The sequence below is a fragment of the Microcebus murinus genome, chromosome 10, assembly GCF_040939455.1.
Source record: "Microcebus murinus isolate Inina chromosome 10, M.murinus_Inina_mat1.0, whole genome shotgun sequence".
NCBI classification, from domain to species: domain Eukaryota; kingdom Metazoa; phylum Chordata; class Mammalia; order Primates; family Cheirogaleidae; genus Microcebus; species Microcebus murinus.
In genome coordinates, this window is record NC_134113.1 from 4,802,450 (window position 1) to 4,830,114 (window position 27,665).

Below are 27,665 nucleotides of genomic sequence, written 5' to 3' on the forward strand. Positions count from 1 at the left end.
CAGCCCCTGCCTGGCTGCAGCCACAAGGGAACCTCCTGACCCCAAGGGCTCAGGGAACCCCCACCTGGCGGCAGCAAGGCTGCAGAAGTGGCCGCGGGAGGTGTTAGATCACCCCTCCTGGCCCAGGTGGCCTCCAGCAGGTCACCCCCACCCCGCCTGGCTCCTCTCCAGCACCTGGGGCTCAGGGGGTCATGTGCCACCTCCCCAGCTTTAGGGGCTCTAACACCAGTGGCACAGCCAGAGCTGGACCCCTCGCAGCAGGGCCTGTGACCGGCACCCAGCCCCCGATCCCTGGTGTCCCAGCTCTTCCTCGAGGACCCTCTGTCAGGGGCAGGGAAAGCCAAGCAGGAAGCTAGCTGCGGCTGGATAACAGGGCAGGCCACCTCCTCCCTGGGAACCTGTCCCCCCCAGGAGTGGGGAGGCCCCTCAAGGCAGGGACCGAGGGTGGGCACCCTGGGGAGACGTCTGTGGGGCCTGCACTGCACACAGGAGCCTGGGAGCCAGGACGACAGGTTTTATTCCACCCCCCCACCCTGCCCCCACGGCCACCCAGGCAGAGGCAGGACTTCTGGGACAGCCACACGCCCAGGTGAGGGTGCGCTGGAAGGCAGGTGCACCGCAGGCCGGCCGTTCCGGGGCCCGGCACGTGCAGAACACACGGATTCACGTTCTCCGTGGGTGGGTGTGCACACGGCAGGGCTGGGGCAGTAGCGTGTGGCCCACCTGCCCACGCCACGAGGCTGCCCTGCACACCTGGGTGACGCCGGCTCAGTCGCCCCCAGAACGGACCCGGTCTGAGGTGGGGAGGCCGATGTTCCCAGCACAGACTCGGGAGCATAAAGTGACCGGGGCCAGGGTCAGGGCTGGCCAGGACGGGACAAGGTATAAAAGTCTCACACGCACACACGGGGACACGCACTCCTGGGGGCCAGAGAAGACGTGCGGCCGGCCCCAGGCCCTCACACGACGCTCTGCCGGCCCCCGGGTCCCTCGAAGTCGGACACCCCAGAGCCGCGGCCCCGGCCGAAGTCAATGAAAATGCCCTCGGAGTCCGAGTCCACGGACTCCAGGATCTGGTCCACCAGGTTCTCGGGGCTGGACGTGGGCGGGGAGCCGCGCTCCGGGCCCCGGCTGTGCTCGGGGGGCTGGCCGGGCGGGCACAGTCTGCTGGGGCAGGGCCCCGAGCGGGGTGCCGGGGAGGGGCGGAAGGCCCCCGCGGGGCCCTGGCCGGGCGAGTCGGAGAAGCCCTGGGTGTCGGGGCAGGACGTCATCTCGGACACGGAGTGCCGGCGGATGCTCGTGCCGCCGGCCGCGGCGCCCTCCGCCTCGTGCTCGGCCACGGGGTTCAGCAGCGGCGTGTTGTAGCTCTTGGAGCGCACCACCGGGTTCTTGGCCAGCACGTCCCCCGAGCGGGAGCGGCGCCGGAAGCGCTTCTCTGCAGGGAGAGGCACGGTCACGGGCGGGGCAGGGCGGCCACGCGCCCGCCTGCTCCTTCGCGCCGGCTCGCCCTGGCGCCCGCGGGGCAGGCCTGACTGACGCAGAGCCTGGCCCGGCCCGCCGGGCACCACGGGGACTCGGGTCCCGGCTCTGACGCCAGGTCAGGTCCCAGTGACCCCTCGATGGGCAGGGCCTCGAGTCACCTGCCCAGGTTGGAATCTGCACCCTGCCAGTGACCTGTAAATGACCCCAGGTAAGTTACTGGTACGTACTCCCTCCGTGCCTCAGTTTCCCCACCGGTGGAAGCCTACGGGTCTTGGCGCTTGCCAGGTGCCAGCACCTTCCCAGGCAGACACGGCCCCTGCCCTGAGAGCTGGTCTCCCGGTGTCCGTGTGTTGCGTGGGCTAGCCACAGGGTCAGGTCGCGGCCACGCTGGGGGCAGGTGGCGGAGGCCCCCCACGTAAGGCCAGGCTGGGAGTCTATCCTGAGGGGCAGCTTTCGGCGGGCCTCAATGGCCACTGGGTGGAGAGTATCAGGCTGTAGGGGATGAGGGCAGACTCAGGGACCCAGGTAGGAGGCCCCATCGGTCATCTGGGCGGGAGGCAGTGGTCCTGGTGGCAGAGGCCAGGCCCACGCGGGGCCCTGCAGTCCCAACAGTGACCACCAGGTGGCAGTGCTGAGCGCAGCAAGGGCCTTGAGGGTCTTCCCTGGCCTGGGAGGCCATGGGGTCCGTCCTGCCCAGCTGGGGCTCAGAGTCCCCTCGGCTGCAGGGGCCCTGCCTGAGCTGGGACACATTGGCAGGACACATTGGGTTTTATGCCAGCAGGTGGGCACAGAGGTGCCACTCTGCATGGAGGGCATGTTCCCAAGTGGCCCTTATGCCACCTGTCCCCTTGGCTTGGGATGTCCCTGTCCCTCAGTGCAATGCCACCTTGGGTACTCGCTGGTCTGCTTCCCCTGTGGGACCACAGCCAGTGGGGGTGAGGCTGGGCACACAGTAGGTGCTCAGGTGACGCTGCTGAATGGACTAACAGGCTCTATCAAGGGAGCAACATGGCGGCTCCTGCTGGATGGGCCAGGCGGCCCCGGACGCCCCCCGCCCCCCCCCCCGGCCTGCCCCGCCCACCCAGGACCCCACTGGCCATCCTCTGTCCCTGCAGGAGTCCTCGGGCTCCGGCATCTGCCCGTGGACAACGCCCTGTCTGGCCGACCTCTGGTCACCGAGCACAGATGTGACCCCCGGGGAACAGTGGCCTCGTGGGGCTGCCTGCCCAGCCCCCACCCTGCTGTCCAGGCCAGCGCACGGCAGGGCTGGCGGACACTCAGGGCGGGAGTGCCGCACGCCTGAGAAGCCAATCCCGAGCGGGAGGCTGGCTCCGCCACCCCTGCCCCAGCCCGGGCGGACCCCTACCCAGGATGCAGGAGTGGGTGAAGGGCCCCTCGCTGGAGTAGAGGCCGTAGGTGCCCAGGTACGGCGACACCACCTTCTGGATCAGCGTCTCCAGGCGCAGGTAGTCCTCCGTCACGCCCCTGGACTCGTGCACCCCCTGCAAGAGCACGAGGGAGGGTCACAGGCCCGAGCCTGCCGGCCCCCAGCCCCCTCCCCCACTCCCAGGGGGTCTCTGCCCCCACGCAGGGCCCACAGCACCCCCCCAGCCCCTCTCAGAGCGTGTGGCCCGAGTCATTGGTGCTCCACACCCTCGGTGGCCGCCTGCCGCACACAGCAGCCGTCAGGGGCCTGGGAGACCTCGATGGCTCAGGGAAAGGGGCCCTCTGGCCAAACGCCGCCGCTCACCACCCACCCTGCCCTCCCTGCCCCCGGGAGTTCCTGCGCTGGAGTCCTGCCCGTGCTGGGAGACGCCTGCGGACCCCGCCCGGGGATGGCCGCACTGGCTCATCCGCCCCCCCCCCCACTGGCTCCCTGAGGGCACCTAGACAGGCAGCTCGGCGGGGGCTGTGGTGCCGCCACTCCCCTCCCTGGGACAGGACCCCCGCCCCGGCTGTCGCGAGTGTGGCCACTGACAGCAACCCTGGAGCCCCTCCCAGAGCTGTCCTCGAGGACAGAAGCCATCAGGACAGACGTCGGGGGCCACCATGTGTGGAGCCACAGCCCCAGGCCGACGGCATCCGTGTACAAGGGCCCAGCCTCCTGCCCGAGGGCACGGCCTGGGCCTGTCCACCCTCCCAGGCACCCGTGTTCTCTCCTGAACCCACCCTCCTGCCTCTCTCTCCCCGGCAGGTTCCTCCCAGAGGGTCCCCGTCCTAAGTCACGTGCCCATAAAGCCTCGTCTCGGGCTCTGCCTCGGACCCCGGACGCGCCCCGGACCCGGGTCCGATCCCCTGTCCCCCAGCGCCCACCTGCAGCACCAGCAGCATCTGCACGATGGCCGGGGGCACGCGGGCGTGGGCCCGGGCCAGCGCGTCCTCCAGCTTCACGCTGAGGGTGATGGCGTTCCGGAAGTGCAGCAGGGCCAGCTGGCGCACCGACGGCTCCTTGCCCTGCGGACACAGAACCGCCCTGCCGCGTCACCTGGGCCTAGTCCCCTGCCCCCAGATGCCGGGGAACGGACCTGCTGACCCCCCAGGCCCCCTGCACCCCACGGTGACCCTGCCCCAAGGACACAGGGCCCCTTCAGTTTCCTCTGGCAGGGGAAGGGTCACCGCCACACACAGCCCCGGGCCTCACTGCTGAGCTTTACAGGGAGGCAGCCGGCCTTATTTGCATCCTGTGTGTTTAGGAAACAGGTTCCGAGAGGCCCAGGGAAGGCCAGGCGCAGCCAGCCCAGGCCACGGCAGGCGCACTCGTCCCCGGGAGCCTCCTTCCCCGGAGCAAGGCCAGGGTGGGGGTGCTACCGCCCTGGGTCCCAGGTGGCACAGGCTCCTGGGGCTCCCCCTCCACCCTCCCCAGGCTGGGCCGCTCACCTGCACCGGGTAGAAGATGGCCTGCAGCGTGGGCAGCACGTCGCTGAAGAAGAAGTCCCAGGTCTCGGCCAGAGAGTCCAGCAGCTTCTGTCCTGTGGGCACGGGGGGCCGTCACCACCTGGCCCCAAGAGGCTCCGGCAGACGCTTCCGCTCTCCCAGGACGGGCCGGAGGCGGCGGGAGGGGCCGGCCTGGGCTCTGGGGTCCAGAGGCACCAGCCTGAGGCCACATCCAGCCCAGTCACTGGCAGCTGAGGCCCCAGGCCTTCCGCTTAACTTCAGCTTCTCCGGTTGGGAAACGGGACGGTAACGGGGCCGACCTCCCAGAGCTGGCGGCACTGGGCACTCGGCACAGGGTCCGGTGCCCGCAGATGCCAGGTGCTAGTTCCTGTCGCCCACGAGCCCCGCACTCGTGTGCCCGCACAGCAGCTCCTGCTCTCCCTGCTCTCGCCGCTCCCTGCAACAGCCCTGCCAAGCAGCGAGCGCCCGCCCGCCAACATAGCACCGACTCGGTGCCGGGCCTCGTGCTGGGCGGCGGGGACCCAGCTGAGCCCAAGCGTCCCCAGGCCCGTCACACCACAGGGAGCGGGACACCGAGTGGCAGCGACAAGGACAGTGGCCAGGGTGGCCTCCACTGAGCAGAGAAAGACTCAGCTTCTGAGAAAAGGGTCTACCATGGTCAGTGACCCCCAGGGCCCAGGGCCAGCCCAGGCTGCCCGTGGTGAGATCCGGGGAGCCACGAGGACCACGTCCAAGGAAGGATGGTGGAGAGCGGGTCAGGCAGGGAGGGCTTCCTGGAGGAGGTGCTATCCATACTGGACACGGGGGCTGGGCTTGCCAGACTGACGGCACGTGGCGGCACATCTTGGCGTGTGAACCTCTGAGCAGACAGACAAGCTCAGCGGGCATTTCTGCCGGCCCGGGAGATGAGGGCAGCCCAAGTGCCCCGCGCTGGCTCTGGGCTCCGCCAGGAGACACAGCACGCGGAGCCCTCGGCCTCTCTGCCTGGATGGCGCAGAGAAGCTGGGTGTGGGCTGCCGGCCCGCGGCTGAGCAGGCCCTGGCACGCGTCCCCAAGGCCTCTGCTGCCGGGAGGGGCCCCGCCTGGGAGCCAGGCTAGCCAACGGCTGGGAAAAAGGGGCTGCTGGGGGTGACTCCCAGCGAGGAGGGGAGAGTCGCGCACGCCGGCCACCTCGCCTGCAGGTCAGGCCAGGACTGCCTGGAGGTTTCCATGGGAACGCTGAGGCCAGACAAGGGCCTTTTCCTCACGTTTCTTGGGACCCGCGCCCCTCCCCAAAAGCCAGGTCTGCGTGGGCCCCAGCACTGCTGGCAGGGCCGGCCAGGGGCAGCCCTGAGTGTGGCCCGGTGGCCTCCCAGGTGGCCCACACCTGGCGCTGGAGGGGCCGGAGGCGGGCAGGAATGCCTGGGCTGGGCGGGCGCTCACTGCCCCGTGGAACGGCGCCCGCACACAAAGTCCCTTCAGTTCCCTGCCGGCGCGGCGAGAAGAAAGGCGGCTTAGTCCCTGCCAGCCGTGGGGTGGCCTGGGCGCCCGCCAGGCCAGCGTTCTGCTGAGCACAGGCCGTTCTCCGGCCCACGGGGCGGACACGCCGCGGAGAGCAGACGCCGTAAAACACAGAGGCCGCACTGGCCAGGAGGGGTGGCCTCGTCTGCTGGCCGCGCTCGCCGCCAGGGACTGTGCTCCGGGCAGAGTGGCGGGGCTGCCAGGGTCAGCGAGTCAGGGGCCCGGGGTCAGGCCCTGCTTCCCGCCACGCTGGGGGCCCCAGGGAAGTCCCCGAGCCGAGACTTGGGGCAGCCCCTCTGCACATGGGCGCGATGAGCGCCCACGCGGGCAGGGTGCAAGCTGCAATGGAACTGCCCCGGCTCTGCTCCGGGGGCGCGGCTGGGTGTGCGTGTGCGCCGTGCCGTGCGTGGCTCGTGCCCACAGCGGCGGAGCTGGGCCCCGCGGGCAGCCAGCACACGTGGTGGTCGCGGCCCCGGGGCCGGTCACAGTGCGTCCTCTCCCCTCCTCCACTCAGGGGCCGAGACAGGAAGGAACCGGGCTGACCTGGCTCAAGTCTCACAACCCACAAAGACCAAGGGACGGTGAGGACCGCAGGGCAGTGACAGAGGCCACGGCAGAGGCTCCGTGAGTGGGGCCGAGGGTGTCTGGCCGGGCGCTGGCCGTGGCACACGGAGGCCAGTATGTGAAGGTGCGGTTTGGTCGCATGACCTAGACCAGGCTCAGGTTCCCTGGCGGGCGAGAGACGCACGTCCCAGGCCCGGGGCCGGAGAGGACCATGGGCCCCTCCTCAGAGCTCCTGAGTTTCTGGCTGCCAACGAGTGACCCTGGTGGCAGCGGAGCCGATTTCCGTAAACCGCCACATGGAGACGTCAAACCACAGCCTCAGGCGTGGTCCAGCCTTCACCTCTTCCTGGGGGCCTCTACCCCCAGACTGGTCCTCCAAGCTTCCCACTCCCAGGAACCGCTCTGCTCGGGGGTCTAAGTCCAAGGCCTCCCTGGAGGCTGGAGAGAAGGGGCAGGTGGCGAGGTCCGGGGCTGCCCACTCGGGGCCCCCACCCTGCCTCCATCCACACCCTCCCTGGCTGCGAGCTGTCTCCAGAAGTCCCACTGGGACATACAACTGGGTGGGGAGCAGGGAAGGGAAGTTCTAAGGCCACCCTTCAGGGCACGGAGTCAGCGGCATGGGGACCAAAGGGGACCAGCCACCCACATTTTGAGGCCCTGCTTCGGAGCCACCACCTCCATGTAGCCCTCCCTGATTGCCAAAGTGGAATTAGCCCTTCCCTTCCCCTTGACATTCATCGCACTGCACTGTCACCATCTGGTTTATCTCTGGGTTCCCGGAGGCCACCTGCGCCTGACAGGTAGTGAGCCCTCCTGTGGACAGAGCCCGTCCCACCCCACGGTGCTAAGGTGGGGCACTGAGGCCAGGGAGGAAAGGCTGTGGGAATTGGAGGCCAGCGCTCCCACTCCCAGCCTGGAGCTGCAGGCCTATCCCGGAGGCCGGGAGGTCAGGCAGGGGGTGGGGCAGAGCCCCTGGGCGGGGCTTGCCCTGCCGCCCTCGGCCCCTTCCGGCCCCTTCCGCCAGGCAGGCGCTCACTGCTGCCCGGGCAGAGCTCCACACGCCACACAAAGCCCCTCTCCCCCATCCCGCTCCCCTGCGCCAGAGCTGGTGGGCGGCGCAGGCACCCGGGAATGTGCCGAGTCAGGAGGGGCGCGGGAGGGCACCCTCCTCGATGCCAAGTGCCACGGCCCCAGCTGACAGGCTGCCTCCTCCAGGAAGCCATCCTGGGTCTCCGGCTGCCTGTGCCGCCCCTCTGGGGCTGACGGTTCTCACAGCCTCCTGCTCTTGCCGCGGCCGGCCCACCCACTGCACGCAGCGCAGGTGCCGGAGGAACACGCCACGCCGCCAGGCCTCAGTGTCCCCTCTGTGAACCGGGGAGCACCCCTTCTCCCCAGGGTCAGAGCAAGGCCTCACAGGGACCTGGAGCAGCAGAGCGCAGAGTGTGGGCTCGAGCCTCAGTTCCCCACTTTGCACCCTGGCTCTGCCACGGAGCAGCCATGTGGCCTAGGCCACACACGGGACCTCTCGGTGCCTTTCCCTCCCCGCATGCTCAGTGGGGATGGTAATCGTGGCTCCCGCACAGGGTTGCCGGGGATCAAATGAGACAGCAGAGAGAGTCTGGCGCAGAGCGTGCACCTGCCCGGTGCCGGGCGCATAGTAGGTGCTCAACCAACGGTCAGGGAGCCTGAACCCAGCACAGGGCTTGGCGGGCAGCAGGCCCCGAGTGGGGGAGATTGGTTAGAGCTGAGCCGTCCCCTCACCTGACCTTCCCCCACACGGGTTCACTCCCACGAGGACGCCCGCATTTCGGCTGTTGCCCCAAACCACTCAAACCTGGGAGCCCAGGACCCGGCAGGTGGCCAAGGCCTCCGCCCACCTGCTGAGGCCTGTGCAGGGCAGAGAGGCCAGCGGGAACCTCGGGGCCCCTGGAAGGGCAAAGGGTTCGAATGCTGCCTCTCCCCTGACGTGCCGTGTGGCGCGGACAGACCGCCTGTCATTACTGTGTTGAACCCACTTGGGAACAACGACCTGAAGGCCGCCTAGGGTGGGTGTGATCCTTGAAAGAGAAAACTCACCGAAACTCCCTCCACCATGCTCAGGTCAGCAGCCGCGAACGCCTGCCCCTCCATCTGTGAGCCCCGGGGCCACCTCTGCCCTCCGAGCCTCAAAACCCAGACCGGGGTCCCCCTAGGCCTCTGGGTGGGACCACCCAGGGACAGAAAGCCCCATGGGTGTGGGCATGGGTCCCCTCCCCCAGAGGCGGGGACCTTCCTGGCTCTGGTAGGTTTGGGCAGACCCTCTCCCAAGGCCCTACTGTGGGTGCAGATCTCGGCCCTGCTCCGCCAGGCTGCGTTTGGTCTTGGCCAGAGCCGCACCCCTGCCCAGAGTGCTGAGGGCAGAGAGGCCGGGCCGTGCCACGACTCCCAGCAGCCACGCCGGCACGCAGCCCGGCCCCGGCCACAGGCCGCCACACTCACCCTCGTAGAAGCGGATCTTGTCCCGGAGGATCACCATGCCTTTGGTCAGCAGCTGGTTCTGCAGGGACACACAGAGGTGCCATCACTGTCCTGTGGGTGCCCTGGGGTGTCCCCAGGCAGCAGGGACCCCAAAGTTCACCAGGCAGCCGAGGCCCAGAGGGGGGAGTGACGCACTGAGGTCCCACAGCCCGACGGCGTCGAGCTGGAGCCTCAGCTCGCCCTGGGAGGCCACGCCTGGCCTGACCTGGGGCTGTCACGGCAGAGGAGGTGGTGGCCATGGGGACATCCCGGAGCCCCCCGAGCTGGGGGCCTTGCACATCTCACGGTGAAGAAAGGACTTTGAGGCAAGAGGGGGCCTGCGGGCCACCGCCACACCTCGTGGACCCTGCACGTGCACCCTGGCCGGGCACGGACGTGTGGTCTCAGCCATGCCCCCAGCGGCCGAGAGGCGGCAACAACCCGAGCGTCCACCAACGCAGGGCAGACGCATAAAGGGTGGCCTGTCCACGCAGCGGGACATTACTCAGCCGCGGAGGAATGAAGTGCTGACGCATGCTCCAGCCAGGACGAGCCCCGCCGGCGTCGCTCCGGGCGAGAGGAGCCAGACACGAGCGGCCGCGTGCCGTATGGCTGCGACCCCGCAGACGTGAGATCACGCCAAGATCACGCCCGGGGCGGGCAGACGTGGAGGTGGGAAGCGGACAGCGGCCGCTGTCCTCGTGCTGGGGAGGGCGGGGGAGGGGAGCATCCTTTCGGTACGACCAGAAGTTCTGGAATTGGATGGTGGCGATGGTCGCACAACTTTGTGGATACCCTAAAAACTGCTAAATTGTACCCTGTGATGGGGGACAGTATGGCATGTGAGTTATGCCTCGATGAAGCTGTTAAATAATAGTGACTTTTTTTTTTTTTTTTTTGAGACAGAGTCTCACTGTTGCCCAGGCTAGAGTGAGTGCCATGGCATCAGCCTAGCTCACAGCAACCTCAAACTCCTGGGCTCAAGCAATCCTCCTGCCTCGGCCTCCCGAGGAGCTGGGACTACAGGCATGCGCCACCATGCCCGGTTAATTTTTTCTACATATATTAGTTGTCCAATTAATTTCTTTCTATTTATAGTAGAGATGGGGTATCGCTCTTGCTCAGGCTGGTTTCGAACTCCTGACCTGGAGCAATCCGCCCACCTCGGCCTCCCAGAGTGCTGGGATTACAGGCGTGAGCCACCGCGCCCGGCCAATAATAGTAATTTTTAAACCCCCAAACCATGCGCTCTGAGGAACCGCAGGCCCACCCTTGGCCCACCCTCTGGGCAGGGCGGCGCCCCACTCTGAGCCTGCACAGGGCGGGGTCTGCAGGGGGCCACATGTCTCACAGTGCCCCGCCCCCGCCCTGTGACCTCAGGCAGGTCCCTCCACCGCTCCGAGCCCCAGGCTCCGTGCGTCCCCTGCCCGTGCAGGCCTGTGGCCGGGTGGGGAGCAACAGATGCTAAGTGCGGCAGTGCCCGGGACACAGGCTTGGCGGACGCTCACGCCACAGCGATGGTGTCACTGCGAGGCGCAGGGCTCAGGGCTGCGCAGACGACACAGACATGGCGTCTGGGATCCCGGACCGACGTTCTGGGAGGAGGGGAATGGGCACCAGAACTCCGGGTCCATACGTGCCCAGCGCAGCGCTAAGACGTCACCTGTGCCTTACGATCATTAACCTTCGCAGCGCTCCACATAGGCTGTGTGGGGAAACTGAGTCATGGAGCAGTGAGTCCTCGGAACCCCAGGCGGACAGCGGTGGAGCCAGGGCCCCGTGCCCACCGAGAGCAGGTGCCTCCCCCTCCTTTCGGGCCCCCGCGGGAGGCGCAGCCAGCGTGGCCGGCGGCGCGCCCCACCCACCTGCAGGTACTCCGTGAAGAAGGACCCCAGCTCCGTCTTCAGCAGCTGCCTGCGGGCGGGAGGGGAAAGAGAGTGAGTCAGAGAGCTCACGGCAGCATGGCGGCCTGGGCCCGGGACTGGGGTGGGGCCTCCTGGGCGGCAGGAGACCAACCTGCTCAGCCCAAAGGTTGGGACAGTCCCACCCATCCAGAGAGCAGGGCCCGGTCGGGTGGCTCCATATCTGGGCCTCCACGGTCCAGAGTTGTGGCCCACCAAGTTGGTCCCCGCACCCATTTCACAGATGAGGAAGCTGAGGGGTCCCCACGGGGAAAGGCAGGCGGCCGTGTCTCATACTTTCTCCAGCAGACGCCTGGCAGGGCTGGGCCTGCAACGGCCAGCTGCCCCCTTCCACCCGCCCAAATCCTGACCCCCGTGGAGCTTCTTCCGGGTGTTTCCTGCTTTACTCCAGAGAACCCCATTCAGTCTTCACCCACGGCGCTGATCAGGGCTCTCCTCTCACAGGGGGGGCAAGAGAGGCTCACGGAGGTCCAGGGACTGGTTCAAGACCACGCAGGACATGGCCGGGTTCGGACCTGACCCTCGTCCTTTGCATTCGATGCTGACAATCCTGCACATCCGGCGCTGAGAGCAGGGAGCGCCACCTTCCACGCCAACCACAGACCACAACCACACAGGCACCGTCAGTGCCGAGCTTCTCACAGCCCACGGCAGACCAGTAGGGGTCACATGGGACGCTGGGGAGGGGCCGCCCCCGAGGACGGACGCCCCGGCAGCACCCTGCAGGACAACACGGGCAGCCCCGGCCACGGTGCGGCGTGGGGGGGGGGGCTCGGAGGCCTTCACGACCGACCACAGCCAGGGCACCCAGAGCCTCAGATTCTAAGGTGGGTCACCCCGGGTGTCCTTCAGGGACAATGCCATCCAAAGCCACCAAGATAAAAAGAGACTTGACTTGGGTCCTTAACCTGGCAGCCCTCTGCAACCCAGAGGGACCTACGCTCTGGGATTTTTCCCTGTGTCTAAAGACCTCTCTGCAATGCGCGCACACCTCTGTGCCTCAGAAGAAAAGCGACCAAAGGAAGGAACCAGGAGACGGCGAGAGGACTGGACCACGCCCGAACTGAAACCTCTGGCGCTTCAGGGACACGACCGAGACAGCGGAAAAGCCAACTCGCCAAACAGGAGGAAAGACTCACACATCAGTGTCAGATGAGGGTCCAGATCCAGAAAACGTAAAGAACGCTTAAAACTCAACCACAAAAACACAAACGGCCCAATCAAGAAATGGACAAAGGATGTGACCAGACATTTCTCCAAAGCAGACACACAAACGGCCAACGAACCCATGGAAAGATGCTCAGGATGCTCGGTCACCAGGGAAACGCGAATCGGAACCGCAGGGAGGCACGCTGCATGCTCACTGGTGTGGTCGCAGTGAAAACTGGACAGTGACAAGTGCTGCCGAGAATGCAGAGCAACCGACACCCCAGCTCCCGCTAACCCCCCACGCTGACCCTCCCCCGTCCCCGCCGACCCCCCCCACCATCCCCACTGAACACCCACACTGCTTGCACTGCGAGAGCACAGAGCAGTGCAGCCACCGTGGAAACGCGGCAGGCAGGTGCTCTCAGAGCTGACACAGTGACCAGGTGACCCGGCAACTCCGCTCCCAGGTACACGCGAGAGCTGACACAGTGACCAGGTGACCCGGCAACTCCGCTCCCAGGCACACGCGAGAGAAACGAACACACGCCACACGGAAGCTCGCACACAGACGCTCCCAGCAGCATCCCTCGTAGGAGCCAAAAGGTGGAAACAACCCACATGTCCGTCGGCGTGCAGACGTGCACCGTGTGCTCTCCACGCGTGCAGTGGGTTGTCACTCGGCCGTAAAGTGAGCAAAGTACTGAAGCACGCCCCCACACGTATGCACCTGCAGAGCGCTATGCGACGTGAAAGCAGCCCGCCTCGGAAGGCCACGTGCTGCGACCCCACGTACATGACCCCACGTACAACGCCCGGTCAGGCAGACCCACGCGACAGCTGCCTGGCACCCGACTTGCCGGGGCTGCGGGAGCGACAAGGAGCGACTGCTAATGGGACGGACTTTCCTCTCGGGCTGATAAGAATGTTCCGGAAGCAAACAGTGGTGATGGCTGTACAACACTGAATGTGCTAAAAGCCACTGGACTGCACACTTCAAAAGTGTGAACTTCATGGTATATCAATTATATCTCAATAAACAAAAGGTTTATATACACACAATCAATTATATCTCAATAAACAAAAGGTTTACATACAGTCAATTATATCTCAATAAATAAAAAGCGTACACACACACATCAGAGTCCTCACTCACTACTCCAGCCCAGGCCCTGCCCACCTGCCTGTGCCTGGCACGAACAGGGCACCCCTGGCCCCCAATCCCACTAAGCAGCCTTAAGAACCGAGGGGAACATTCGGAGGCTGGTGCAGCCCATGGCTCCAGTCACAGCCTCTCGTGGGATCAACGCTAGTGACCAGTTCTGGACCAAATCTGCATAGTTGATGCACCCCATTTAACGTGGCCACGTGAGCAAGAGCCGAGTGGGCGGGGGGCTCTGAACGACCCACAGGCCCTGGAGCCCGGGGCCTGGGCGCCAGCTCCACCCGCCAGTCCTGAGCAGGCAAACGACCCGCTCCGCCGCTCTGGGCCTCAGTCTTCTCATCTGTGCAGTGGAGCTGATCCGGCGCCCACCCATGGGGCTGCCGTGAGGAGCGGGGGAGTTTAAGGTACAGAACGCTGCGTGCCCAAGGCTGGCACAGAGAAAGACTTCGTGAAAACGGCCTTCTTGTTATGACTTAAAGATTTCTAGAATTTAATTTTTAACTGGTTAAAAAGAAGTTGCCCCAGATAACCCAGCTGCCCAGGAGCTCGAGGCCCCACACGACACCCATTTCTACTCGTTCTCATGGGTGAGGGTCCCTGGCTGGTGAGGGGGGCCTGGGAGCCGGTGGCTTCTCTGTGCCCCGTGCGGCACACGCTCCAGGCACGGTGCCAGCTCCCAGGGGTCAGGCCGGCGGGGCCCGGGGAGAAGAGGCTCGCAGCAACATCAGGACAGACGCCCGTCCACGCTGCTCAGGCCGGGGGGCCGGGGGCCTTAGCCAATGCCGGGGCTGTGCCTGCTGCCGTGCCCATGAATTGAAAACTCCTTCCTTTGCTTGTTGTTCAAACACTCTCCAGATTTTTTTTTTTTGAGACAGGGTCTTGCTCTTTTGCCCAGGCTGAGGCTGCAGTGCAGCGGCACAATCACAGCTCCATGCAACTGAACTCCTGGGCTCAAGCGATCCTCCTGCCTCAGACTCCCGAGTAGCTGGGACTACAGGCACGCACCATCTCGCTCGGCTTAAATTTTTCTGCAGAGATGGGGTCTCACTGCGTTGCCCAGGCTAGGAGGAGATTCTTCAGGCTTGTCACAAACTCCTGTTTCCCTAATCAGAGGGGTACCAGGAAAATGGGGCTCCTGGGGCCCCACCCTGGCCAGGCCGGATGATCCAGAGCAAAGCAGGATGACCCGAACAAGTGACACGTTGGCCTCGGTTTACCCACACGTAAGGGTCCTCTCAGCTCTGCCACACAGGGTGGGAACAGGACACCTACGAATAAAAATCTGGCCCACTGACTCTCATGCCCCCCTCTAACAGCCAGGGGAGGTTCACTGCCTGTTTCCCGGGTTCTTCTGACACAGGGACGGGGCTCCGAGGGAAGCGTCACAGAACTGGGTCATGCCCCCCTGCAGCAGCTGTGTGACCCTGGACAGATGTCTCGAACTCTCTGAGCTTCTGCCTCCCGCACGACACACACATGCCTGCAGACTCCCTGGGCCCGCCCGGCTCCGGCAGCAGCTGTGGCTGCCGCCCGCCCTCACTGCCTCACCGTCCTCATTTCCCGGCTCTTCGCAGGAAACCAGGGTGCTGGCCGGCTGTAACTGCCTTTCCGGAATGACACTCGTCAAGAGGCAGGTGGGTCCTTCCTCTTTACCAGGATAAATGTCCCTCTTGACGCTGGACAAGGCGGGGCCGGGTGGGCGTTGCCGCAAGGCGCAGCCAGGTCCCACCCAGCTTCCCCTGAAGACCGTCCCCAGCAGGGGTGGCGGCTCGGGGCGCCAGCCGGGGTCAAGCCCCACACGGCAGCTCGGGAAACCCAGCCCGGGCCTTGCGGCCCCTGCTCATGTGGCCTCTGAGACCGAGCCCCTGGCGTGGCTGGTGGGTCGTGGCTGGTGGGGTCGTGGCTGGTGGGGCGTGGCCGGGGGTCATGGCTGGTGGGTCATGGCTGGGGGGGCATGGCTGGTGGGTCGTGACTGGTGGGCGTGGCTGGTGGGTCATGGCTGGTGGGGCATGGCTGGTGGGTCGTGACTGGTGGGCGTGGCTGGTGAGGCGTGGCTGGGGGCGTGGCTGGGGGGGGTCGTGGCTAGGGGTCATGACTGGGGGGTCGTGGCTAGGGGGCCGTGGCTGGTGGGGCGTGGCTGGGGGTCATGGCTGGGGGGTCGTGGCTAGGGGGCCGTGGCTGGTGGGGCGTGGCTGGGGTGTCATGGCTGGTGGGGCGTGGCTGGTGGGGTCGTGGCTGGGGGGTTGTGGCCTCCCGCCCGGGCCCGCCTCCCCGGCACTCACCGGACGCCCTCGTTGAGGCTGAAGAGCTCCTGGTCGGGCAGCCCCTTGCGCTGGAAGACGGCAATCACCCCGTTGTGGATGCTGCGGGAGGAAGAGGAACGTCACACCCAGGGTCCCCAGACCCCTGCCCCGGCCCCCCAGCCCCCTCTCCTGCCCGCCCCTCCTGTTCTGCTGGGAACGGGGCGCGCAAGACTCACTATTAGAAGAGCAGGAACGGCCGTCCACACGTTTAACGCTGTGACTGACCCTGCACCCCCAGCCGGCCCACCCGGAGCCCGGGCCTGTGTCACCAGGTGCCTCCCGGTGACCTGTCCAGGACGTCCCCTGCCCGGGCACACGCTCTGCAGCCCAACCCCGGCGAGCTCAGCTTCCTTCCTGTGCTCGTGAGCCGTCCCCCCGGCCAGCCAACGCCCGGGACCGCCGACTTTCGCTGCCCCGCGTCTGATGTCTCCGGGCCCTTCTCCTCCTCCACGCCACCCTAATTTTCGCTCCACACAGCGTCCCTACCCACGCTGAGCGTCCACGTGCCGGCCCGGGAGGGTAAAAAGTGCGCGCGTGATCACGCCCCCGCCCTGCTCACGAAGACCCGCCACGGCGGGAGGGAGCCGGCGGCGTCTCTGCAAAGGACCGAGGTTTCAGGTTTTCTGGGTCCTCCAGTCTCCGCCACCCCTGCGCACCTCGGCTGCCGTGGTGCAGACGGCGTGGACAACACTCCCGGGAACGCGCGGGGCTGTGTTCCAGCAGAACCTTATTCACGAAGAGGAGGGGTGCACGCCGACTCCCCGCGCTGGCGCCTTCCCCACCAGGAGCCCCCTGGTGCCCCGCCAGCCGGCCCCGTGGCCCCCAGCCGCCCTGAGCCCCGCACGCCCTGCGTTACCTGCACCTGCCTCTCCTGCCTGCCTCTCCCCACTTCCAGCCACGCAGCTCTCCGGACACCAGCTGTCACCGGGGTTCCCAGCATTTGCCAGCGTGTGCCCACGCGCCGCGTGGGATTAACTTGTCTCCACTGCTATGCGTAAACCCGAGAGTGCAGGGCCCGGTGCTGCTCAGGACCGCGTGCCCAGCCCCGGGCTCGAAGGGGAGGCGTGGGAAGTGTCTGGGGAAAGTTCACCCTCCACTTTCCCTCGGTTCCGTGTCCCAGATCTCTCTGCTGCACCCTCCTCCTCGCCTGCCGGGACCTCGGATTACACCAGCCCCTCCCTGCCTCCCCACTGCCTCCGCCCTTCTGCCGGCCAGAGACGCTTCCCAGGGTCCTGCAGGTGGCCTTCCAGGCTCCTCTGGACCCCGCCCCGCCCCACTCCCGGGCATCCGGAGCTCCAACCCCACAGAGTACTGGACCCTCCACGCGGTGGCACGTCTCTGGGTCTTGGCTCCCACTGCCTGCTCTGCCCGGAAGGCCCTTCTCCCTGTCCACGGGGCCAGCAGCTGGTCATGCTGGGCCCTGACCCAGAGCCCGCCCCCTCCAAGAAGCCCTCGGGCCCCTCCCTCCCCGTGCAGACTCCTTTACCAGCACTTCACTGATTCACTTGCCTGAGAGTGGTCGCCACCGGCCACGAGCTCCCCAGGCCGAGAGCCAGATCTGGGTGGCACTGCCACCTTGTACTCGGGACGTGGCTGTGGCTCTGCTGCAATCAGCTGCGCCCTGCTCAGCTCGGAGGGGACGGCAGGCCAGTGCTCCTATCTCCTCGTCGGCTTTCATTATTAACTCTACCCTGTCCTGCGATTGGCTGCCCATCTTGCAGATGAGAAAACTGAGGCCCAGAGAGGCTACGTCCTTTGCAGGAAAGCACAGAGCAGTGTCCCCTCACGGAGCCAGGTCTGGGCAGGGCTTCCTGTCCCTGTGCCCTGGAGGCAGCGGGGCAGGGTCACAGGCTCACATCCCAGTGTCCCCTGGGGGCAGTGGGGCAGGGTCACAGGCTCACATCCTTGTGTCCCCTGGGGGCAGTGGGGCAGGGTCATAGGCTCACATCCCAGTGTCCCCAGGGAACAGTGGGGCAGGGTCACAGGCTCACATCCCAGTGTCCCCTGGGGACATGGAGGCAGGGTCACAGGCTCACATCCCAGTGTCCCCTGGGGGCAGTGGGGCAGGGTCATAGGCTCACATCCCTGTGTCCCCTGTGGGCAGTGGGGCAGGGTCACAGGCTCACATCCCAGTGTCCCCTGGGGTCAGCGGGGCAGGGTCACAGGCTCACATCCCTGTGTCCCCTGGGGACAGCGGCGCACGGTCACAGGCTCACATCCTAGTGTCCCCTGGGGACATCAAGGCAGCGTCACAGGCTCACATCCCAGTGTCCCCTGGGGACAGCAGGGCACGGTCACAGGCTCACATCCCAGTGTCCCCTGGGGGCAGTGGGGCAGGGTCATAGGCTCACATCCTAGTGTCCCCTGGGGACATCAAGGCAGGGTCACAGGCTCACATCCCAGTGTCTCCAGGAGGCTCTGAGCAGTGCGGGCGCATGCTCAGGTTCCACGCCTGGCTCCTGGCCGGGCCAGCTTTGCCCAGGAGTTATCACCCGCTTCTAGCAGGCGCTGGCCAAGACCACGCCGGACACGTGTCACCTGACCCAGGGTGCCGGACTACTCCGAAAGCTCCCTGTTTGCGTGTCTGGGGACGCAGGCTTGCTAACTTCTGTTTCTCGTCTGTAACACGGGAGTGCCCACCCGCAGGGCGCAGGGGGGACGAGACGCCTGGCCCAGGGTAGGGGCTCGGTGCACGTTCGCGGCCAGGACGGTGCTCACCAGTGAGAAGCCCCCGGGTGGCCCCAGGCCCACAATGTGTCATAGTAAAGCTGCTTCCCATTTACAGAGTGGACTAAGATAAAACTCCTGCAGGAAGTCCAGCAGCCCCCAGGAAGCCGGCCATCCTATGGCAGCCAGCGTCCACCATGAGTCCCAACTGCTGGACACTCACGCCCAGCCCTGAGCGGCTGCGGGCGGGCGGGGAGTGAACTGCGCAGAGTGGAGACGCCTGGGCCGCCCCCCCGTCTCTGGGGGAGCCTGGGGGCCGCGGGCGGGGCGCTGCTGGCCACGCCCCTGGGCCCCAGAGCAGGCCTGCCCTACTTCTCTCTGGCAGCCCAGGCCTCTCTCAGGGTGGTCCCTTCGCTGGACCCAACTCGGCGGGAAGAACGGCACGGCCCACGGGCCGAGGCAGAAGGAAGCAGGAAGTCTCCTGTGCAATGAAGCACAGGGGCCGGGGCCGGGGGTCCCTGGCCCAGGCTGCGGTTCGCAGCTCAGCAACAGGGCCCTTCCATCCTGCATCCGCTTCCTCTCCCCGTACACCTGCCGGGGCCCGCCCACTCGGTGCCCCCTGCCCAGGGCTGACCCTACACCATGAGGTCCCGGGCCTCTACCTGAGGCCCTGTGGGAGTCTCGCGCCCACTGTCACTCGCGCCACCCTGGGCTTGAGCTCGCACCCCGCCGGCTTCTGCCAGCTCCTTCAAGCAACCGCTTCTTCCCCTCGAGGCCACTGTCCCGGCTCGCCCTCCACCTGACCCAGGGAGCCTTCCCCACCCCTCCTGCCTCACCTGCCACAGTCGTCTGGTCATGTGTTCTGGGGAGGAGAGGTCCACCCGGCTTCCTGTCACCACCCCCACCTCACACGGGCTGCACGGAGCGAGGCCAAGCGGGGACTTGTCCTCTACTCTTTGTGCACAGGCGTCTGAGCATTTCCCGGGATGTTTTCCTATCCACACCCTCACCCCAGCCTCCCGCCCGACCTTGGGTGGACCTTGAACTTCCTCCAGCCCCTAGGCCGGTCTGAGGTACAGGCCTGGGTTTGAATCCCAGCGCTACACTTCCTGGCCGTGTGCCTTGGCCAAGCTACCTCACCACCTTGTGCCTCAGTGTTCCCATCTGTACAATGGGATTAGTAAGTCCAGCGCCACCTCCTGGGGTGCTGCAGAATCAGCGTGCTCTGCGGTCTCTGGTGGTTATGCTACAGGGAGGGGCACGTATCCACCACGCCTTAGCCTCGCCCGGCCGGGCCCGGCCCTGCGTGGTTTCTCAGTCTCCTCCTAACCACCAGCGTGTGTCAGGGACTGTTAGACCCCAGGATACAGGAGAAAACACTGGGGCTCAGAGAGGTCTAGGGACTTGCCCAGAGTCACACAGCTTGACAGCCAACAGAGCCAGAATTGAGACCCGGGGCCTGGCCTGTGGTCCCCTCCCCCGCCCCATGGGGCTCTCGGGAGCTGCCCCTCACCCACTCCTCTGCAAACTCTTGGGCGAGGGAGGGAGGGGAGGGTGTTTGGTAAACAAGAAACCTTGCGTGCCACTGGGGACAGAGGAAGGGTGGGGAGAGCAGGAGGGCCTCACGTGACGTGTCGTCCCCCAAAATAGAAGTGAAACCCCGGCTGCGCTGGCCCATGGCCTCCCAGGCCAGACGGGCAGGCCCAGTCGGGGCACGTGCAAATGGTCCCTGCGGCCACCACAGGAACCTCTCTGGAGACTTCCGGGTGAGGCCCCGTGAGTGGAGGCTGCCCACGACCCCTCCTCCAGCCACCTCCACCTGCTCCAGGAAGCCCTCCCCCGCAGGCAGGCCCCATCACCCACCGCAGGGTGGTCCCTCCCGTCCCAGAGGCCCAGGCCCAGGCCCAGGCCCAGCGCTGGGTGGGTGTGGGGGGAGGGGAGAAGGGCAGGACCCTCAGGGAGGCCCCAGTGCCCAGGAGCGGGAGGCCTGGGCTGGGGGGCAGGCTCGGAGGGCCAAGGCACTGAGGGGCAGACTGTGGGGGCTCCCTCGCTGGCTGGGGCCCGTGTGAGGCTAGAGCCCGGCTGGGCAGGTCTCTGTGGTGCCCACCTGCCCACACAGAAAGCCCGGGCGGGGGGGGGGTGAGGGATCCACCCACAGCCCGGCCCCCGGCAGGTCTAACACCCCACCAGGGTCACCTGGGAGGCCGCGGCCCCAGTGGCCCATCCTTCCCAGGCCCAGGAGGCCCACCCTTCCAGGCCCAGGAGGCCTACCCTTCCGGAGCCCCGGCGGCCCACCCTTCCCAGGCCCAAACCCCACTGACACGGCTCTGCAGGGCTCAGAGGCCTTGGAGACGAGGCTGGGCCTCTGCCCAGTGCCCCTCCTCAAGTCTGCCCCCAGGAGGCTGGCTCAGGACCCATGGAAGGTCAGGTGTGTGGCAAGGGTGGCAGGGCAGCAGGGCTGTACTGGGTCCCCGTGTCCCCCCGGGTCCCCCAGGGTCCCCCCGGGTCCCCCTGTCACTGGCTGCCACCTTCCTGGCGAGTGCCCACCTGGGCTGAGTAGTGCCCATGCCTCCATCCTCCCGCTGTCCTGTCCTTCAAAGGGTGACCAGTGTCCTCATCTGTGCCCAGGAGGCCATGCCCAGCCCCAAGAGAGAAAGTTGGGGGGCTCCTGGCTCTGCACCAGCCCCCCAGAAACTCAGTGTCCACTGGCCCTCTGCACATCAGGGCCAGAGGCCCAGGGAGGCAGGTGACTGAACCAAAGCCCGTTCCCACACTGGACCTCAACGTCACATCTGGAAAATGGGGGTGACAATGCCACCTCCAGGGCTGTGGGTAGGCTCACCTGCTCCTCAGCACACAGGTGCCACGCACACCCTGGTCTCAGCCCACCCGGCTGAAGATATCCCCCTTGCCAGGGCTCCTGGCCCCGTGCCCAGCCCCCTCCTCCCCGGGAGCCTGCAGGGACCCGGAGCTTTTCTGCACAGGCTCACCTGCCCAGGGCGGCAGGCACCTGGGCCCCCTCGGCGAACGTGGGCTCTGCCCACCTGTCCTGCTCTGGCTGCGGAGGGGACGGAGGCGTGCTCTCCCCCGGCCGCCCGCCCACCCTCAGGCCCTCGGCCCCCTCCCCAGCTCGCGGCCGGATCTGGCCGGCTGTGGCTGGGGAAGGGACGCAGACAGTCCCTGAGCCCAGGCTGGTGGGTGGGCGTCAGAGGTGGGGCCCAAGGCTCGCAGGGGGAGAGAGAAGCCCACAGTATGAGTGTCCCACGGCTGCCGTGACTACCAATAAGTGGCTTAAAACATGAATTTGTTCTCTTGCGGTTCTCAAGGCTGGAAGTCATAGACCAGTTTCACTGGGCTGAAACCAAGGTGTTGGGGGGGCTGATCCCTCGGAGGCTCTGGGGGGACCCCTCTCCTCGCCTCTTCCAGCCCCTAGAGGCGCCCGCATTCTTTGGCTCGTGGCACTCCCTCCCGCCCCAGAGCCACCGTGTGACAGTCCTCCTCCTCTGAGTCCGACCCTCCTGCCTCCCCGTCCCGAGGGCCCTGGCGATTACACTGGGTGCATCTGAGAACGCCAGGTGCCTGCCCATCGCTGGGTCCCTAGGACAATCACACACCCTCAGGACAGTCTCACACTCACAGGTTGTGGAACTAGGGCGACATCTTTGGGGACCATTACTCTGCCACCACACCCAGACTGCCTCCGAGGGGCAGGGGGCCCAGGACCAGAGCAAGCGGGTAAGCGTGGTGGGGACCCAAACAGCAGCCCCACCCCACCAACCGACACTCCCAGCCAGCCGGTCACCCAGCCAGGAGGCTTCAGCCAACATGCCCTGGCCCCTGAGAGACCCCGTGAGCACTCGCTTCCCGTTAGACCTGGCCGGCCCAGCCGCTGAACCTGGGCAGTCCCGCCCGTCTCTCAGCCCCAGTCTGCAAGATGGGGGTCTCAAGCCCCACCCGAAGGGTTGCTGTGGGGATGGAAGGAGCTCGTCCACATCCGGGGTTTGGATGGGGCCCAGCTCGGGTAGGGGGTGGGTGGGCCCACGCTGTCTGTGAAATGGGGGCGCGGTGCTGCCGGCAGGAGACGCAGGTGCCTGCTGAGGGCCGGGCACCGTGGCTGGAGTGGTCTGGGCCCCACCAGCCGGCGCCCGTCCAGGACCAGGGAGTGCAGACAAGGCCCGTAGGCCCTTGAGACAGCCCCTGCCCCAGAGACAGCACAAGCTTTGGGACACGGCTCTTCCCACCAACACCTGCCTCGCCCTGGCCCCAGCTGGGGCACGAGCCCACGTGTATCCCTGGGTCAGACTCTGACGTCACCAGGGGTCTTGATCAGGCTCCTCTCCTCCTCTGCCTCAGTTTCCCTACATGAAGCTGAAGACAGTCACCCCAGGCTTGGAGGTAATTCATAGGGAGTGAGAAGTGAAGCCCCAAGCCACGCCTGGCACCTCAAGGGCAGGCGCTCCCCCACGCTCTGCCTGGGGCTGCCACTTCGAGGGGGCTGGGCTCCGGCTCTCTCAAGCCTCGGGCAGGTCCAGGCCTGGCAAGGAGAAGTGCTCCCTGACGGTTAACACCTGTCTCCTTTCGGCCCCCACACAGGCAGGGACTGGTGTTGGAGTGGGTCTGCAGGGGTGGGGCTTGGGGAGCTCCCTCCCGCCCCCAGCTGGGGTCTCCTGCAGTGGCCAGCCCTGCTGGGCAGCCCCAGACCCAGGTGAGAGCAACTGGCCGGGCACGAGCTCAGAGGGCTCGGACACCCCCACGTGCCCTCTTGGGGCCCACCCTGGATCTCAGGCATGTTCTGGGAGTTTCTCTGCAGCCCTGGGGGTGGGGGAGGAGGCAGAGGCGGGGTCTAGGCCAGGGGTGTGAGCACAGAGCCCATCTGTGCATGCCTGCAGGCCGGGGCTCAGCCAGAGGGTCACTGGGGCCCCTAGGTCCCACCTCCTCTTGCACCTAGGAAGGACATGACAGCACAATGTGGCCCCCAGCTTGAGTGCCACCCCGTGTGGGTGTGGGGCCCAGTCCCAGTGAGGAGTGAACTGGGGCAGACGGGGTTGGTGGGGGATGGGGTGGGCGCACAGGACAGACAACAGACAGGGACACGGGCCTTGAGGAGGGAGGGGGCCCACGCAGCCTCGTATGTCACCCCCCCCAGCCTGGGAGAGCCCTACCCATGGGGACACATGTCTGCAGCCCCAGCACTGAGCCCGGCCTGGCACAGGCAGGGGCAAAACCTGCCGGATAAACGAGCAGCAGGTGCTCAGGAAGCTTCTGCCGGTGCTGGTTTATGGCCGCACGAGAGGCCCAGCGGCCGGCCGGCCAGCCAGCCGCCCCGACTCACCCTTCCCTCGCGGCCTACAGAATCAACTCATGGAAGAAAACGGGCCACGGGCCACGGGCCATGTTCCGTGCTCCAGTGCCACCCAGTTTATCTTCCTCCCAGCACTAAGCCGACCTGCAGTTACTCCGTCCCTTTACCTGTCTCCCTGTCTATTCCTCAAGTGCTCCCTCCATGGACTCCGAGCCCCGGGAGCACGCTCTCTGCCCGATCCATGCCCCCGGCCGGCCCGTGCCCGCACGGTGATTCTCAGGACACAGCAAACTATGTATTCCTGCCCCACGCCCAGATGCGGGAATTTAGGGGCTGTGCCTGGGGTCGCTGCAGGGAGCTGAAGAGTGTCCCCCAGAAACTCATGTCCACCTGAAACCTCAGACCCTCCCGGGAAACAGGGTCTCCGCAGAGGAAGGCCACGTGAGGTTTCAGGCTGGAGTGACACCGCACCGGCCAAGGAGGGACCCTCCCCAGACCCTGCAGAGGGGGCACAGCCCTGCCCCCATGTTGGACTTGAGGCCTCCGGAATTGTGAGAGGAGACATGTCTCTCGTTTGAAGCCACCACGTTCATGATCACTTGTGACAGCGGTCCTAGGTCACACAGATAAAACAGGGGTGCATCCTGGACTCAAAGCGAGGAGTCCCCAACTCAGGTGGACACAGCTGTCCCCAACCCCGTAAGAGGCTATTGTGCTGGGGACCCTGGCAGGCAGCACTGGAGGAGAGGGGCAGGCAGACGGGGACCAGAAGGCGTCCCCCAGCCCCCTACTGTTTCTGCTCAGGGACTTGGCTGGGGAAGGCACTTGGCCTGCCCTTGGCTCGGTCCCCGCACCTGCCAGGGAAGAACAGGCTCTGCCGCATATTCTGTGGGTGATGGGTGACGTGGCCAGGTCTGCCAGGCGCTCTCCGTGCCCCTAGGGAGCTCTACATGGAAGCTGCTGGAAACATCGCCACACCTCCCTGCCTGGGCTGCGACAGTGGGGACAGTGAGCCAAGGGCCTGGCACATAGTAGGAGTGCAAGAAATGGCAGTGCCACTGCTGCCACAGCAGCGCGGGCTGAAGCAGGTGCAAGGGCCGGGCGACTCGGAGCCTTGCGGGGGCCGCAGGGAAGGGGCTGGCGTTTCTCTGCGGTCCGCCAGGCCACGTGGGAAAGCCCGTGGACAGACTCGGGGGCCACTCTCCGCAAGGCCTCCCTGAACCCCGAGAAGACACTTGGGACTCCCAAGCCCGCCCATGCACCTCACCAGTGCCCCCACCTGTCTGGGGACCCTGCAGGACACCCCAGCTGGGGAGTGGGAGGGCGCTCACAAAGTTACTACCGGTGAAAGCCCAGGACTGGCTGACTCCCGAGGAGCTCCCCAAACCCCATCCCTCTAGGCAAACCCCAACACAAGTCGCCTGCATGAGTTGGGCTTGACTTATGCGGTACGGAGCCCCTCCTATGTGCTAGACACCGTGCTGAGCGCTTTACACAGATACATTTAATCCCTACGGCCTCTGTTATTCACCCATTTTACAGATAAGGAAATTGAGGACCAGAGAAGTTAAGTGACTTGCTCAAGGCCACACAGCAGGGGAAGGGCAGAGCTGGGATTTGAAGTAAGCCTGTTTAGCTCTTTCCACCAAATCATCACAGGAAACAAGGAGGCAGATTGCTCCTCCCTCCTCAGTCCAGGGGAGAGGACGGCCCTTAGGCCATTGCGCCGTCTTAGGTCGAGGAGATTCCCCAGCAGGAGTCCTCCTTCCTTCCTTCACTGCTTCCAGCCCTGGAGGGAGGAGTGCACATACCACTGACAAAAAGGGAAACTGAGGCAGACACATCCCAGCCCTCTAGCAGGATGCAACAGAGGGGACAGAAGATAAGCATGTGAATGACCACGTCCTGCCTGGCGAGCAGAGGACCTCCCACTGAGGTCTCAGGCTGGCGGCCCTGTGCCCACCACCACGCTTAGGACACATGATGCACACAGTAAATGTGGTCCAAGTGACAGCGGGGTTCCTGGTGGGCAAGACCACAGCCCGTGGGGCAGCCGGCAAGGTTTCCCTGCCAGGTATGGGGGAGAGGGGCAACACCCACAGCCTCCCCCGAACGGCCGGCCACACTCCCCCAGCCCCCATTTGCCTTTTGGTGGAAATGTCTAGTTTTGAAAAGGGCTCCGGAGAGGCACGCTGGGGAATCCCACCACGTAAGCCATCTCTTTCCCGGATCTCAGCCTTGCTCCTCACACCAAGTTGGGGGAGGGGGTCCTCCACGCCCCCGCTAGTCTGGACCGGCCCCCTGGAGGAGGGTCCTCTAAGGAATGCCTCGCAGCTGCCACACCCCCTGCTGACAGCTGGGCGGACGGGGCCCGCGTAAGGGAAAACCAGAGGGGCCTTAAGCAGACACAGGAAGCCGCGGCGACCCGCCGCTGCGCCAGGGCTCACTGCTCCTCTGCAGAGTGGCAAGGAGACCTCCTGCCCGGCCGGCCCCCCGGGTGGTCGCGAGCGCCGAGGCAGCGGCGTGGAAAGACCCCGGGTGGGAGGCGGGCACGCGGGGGCCGCGCCCACCCCGCCACCGGGGCGCTTCTGCACCGGCCCGGGCGCCGGCGGGGCCTCGGTCTCTTCCCCGCCTGGAAACTCGCGGCACTAAACTTCCCTCCCGGCCGCACAACTCCGCGCGCAAGTTCTCCGCGAGCCGCGGGGCCCCAGGCGGCGCTCGTGCCTCGGGCGGTCGCTCACCCGCGGACCGGCCCAGGGCCCCTCCCCGGCCCCGGCCCCGGCCCCGGCCCCGGCCCCGGCCCCGGCCCCGGCCCCGGCCCCGGCGGGCGGGCTCGGCCTTACCTGTTCCAGGTGGCGTTGGCGCAGGCCCGGCGCTGCTGCGTGCCCCGCTCGTCCGCGGCGGCGGCCGGCTCTCTCTTGCCCAGGTCACTGAGGCTGGGCGAACTCATGAACTTCAACCTGCGGAGAGTCCTCATGGTGACCCGGCCGCCCACGCGCGCCCGGCGCCGCGCCCTGCGCCACGCGGCTCCGCGGCCCGGCCGGCGCTGCGCCCTCTACGCGGAAACTTGGGCGAGAGCAGGAAGCCGAGCGGCCCCGCGGGGTCCCGCCCCGGGCCCGCGCCTCCGCCCCGGGCCCCGCGCCGGCCGCCCCGCCGGGTTAATCATTGCTCGCCGCGGCTCAGCGTGGAGCGCCCCGAGCGCCGCCAGCACCCACAGGCGCGCAGGGAGGCCGGGGCGGAGCACGGGCGGCCCGGGGGCGGGGCCGCGCGGGCCGAGGCGGGGCCTTGGGCAAGGGGGCGGGCACAGAGGCGGGTGGGGCGGGGTCAGGAGCCGGGGGCGGGGCCGCAGCTGCCACGACGCCCCCTCAGTCGCCTCCGCCCCTCCCGCCCTCCGAGAGCCACGCGTGCCGGCAGGAAACCACCAAACGCGGGAGACGCGCGGCCGAACCGCAGGCGCCCGCCCCGCGGTCACACCCACACGATGCCCAGCGACCCCGCCCCGGACGCCCCATCCACACCTCGTGCAAAGCCACCTCCTCCTAGACCTAGACAGCCCTCCCCGCAAAGGCTGTGGCCACAGAGACCCTTCAGGACGCCTTCACCCGCGGACGCAGGCTCCTCCGCGGTTCTCATGAAGACTTTGGGTCGAGGCCTTGGGTCCCCTGCAGGCACCGCGGGCTAGGAGCCCACCCTGCTGGGGCCCTACCTGGGCCCTGCTACCCTGGACCCCTCCTCGGGTGGGGACCTCAGCCTTGCCCCGCTGCCTGAGGATTTGCTGGATTGGGGAGGGTGGTCTGCCCAGGCCAGACCCCAGGGAAGCTGTTTGCTAGTCGTCCCGCACCCCCAGGTCTCCTGCAGGTAAAAGCAGGTGGGGTCTCCTAAGTCCCTGTGGCCGGGAAGGGAGGGCACAGCCCTGGTGCTTCCTGCCTGCTTTACAGAGCACTTCTAGAGGCCACTCCCAGGCCACACACACAGGCCACCTCCCAAGCCCCTCCCCACGTGGTGGCTGGAGCTGCGTGGCATGCCTATGAGCCCTACTTCCCAGGAGAAGGCTCCCCTGAGTCCCACCGCCCGAGGACCTGCCTGCTCTCCAGCGTCACGCGCCCCCTGCACCCCATGTCAGGCTCAGGGGTCACCCTCTTGTCATGTGATGGCTTTCTTCCATCCTGTGCTGTAAGCCAGGAGAGCAAGAACTGTAACCGCTTGTTCACTGCTGCATCCCC

At 66.6% G+C, this 27,665-nt stretch overlaps 1 protein-coding gene across 3 annotated transcripts in view; it reads right to left on the reverse strand.

The window, feature by feature from the left end:
* Positions 1 to 499: 499 nt before the first annotated feature.
* Positions 500 to 27,665, reverse strand: part of PRR5 (proline rich 5) — a 49,925-nt gene continuing 22,759 nt past the window's right edge. Inside the window, exons 2-9 of one of the 3 annotated variants that reach the window (XM_012757527.2) lie at positions 26,286 to 26,402; positions 15,453 to 15,533; positions 10,803 to 10,851; positions 8,920 to 8,977; positions 4,360 to 4,451; positions 3,796 to 3,936; positions 2,849 to 2,984; positions 500 to 1,435 (exon numbers count right to left, since the gene is read on the reverse strand). In XM_012757527.2, the coding sequence (XP_012612981.2) occupies positions 960 to 1,435; positions 2,849 to 2,984; positions 3,796 to 3,936; positions 4,360 to 4,451; positions 8,920 to 8,977; positions 10,803 to 10,851; positions 15,453 to 15,533; positions 26,286 to 26,392 (1,140 nt within the window). In that variant the 5' untranslated portion in view covers positions 26,393 to 26,402 and the 3' untranslated portion in view covers positions 500 to 959. Of the gene's footprint in view, positions 1,436 to 2,848; positions 2,985 to 3,795; positions 3,937 to 4,359; positions 4,452 to 8,919; positions 8,978 to 10,802; positions 10,852 to 15,452; positions 15,534 to 26,285; positions 26,651 to 27,665 lie in introns of those variants that run through there. The other 2 variants (XM_012757519.2, XM_076006922.1) reach the window with 2 other exon arrangements.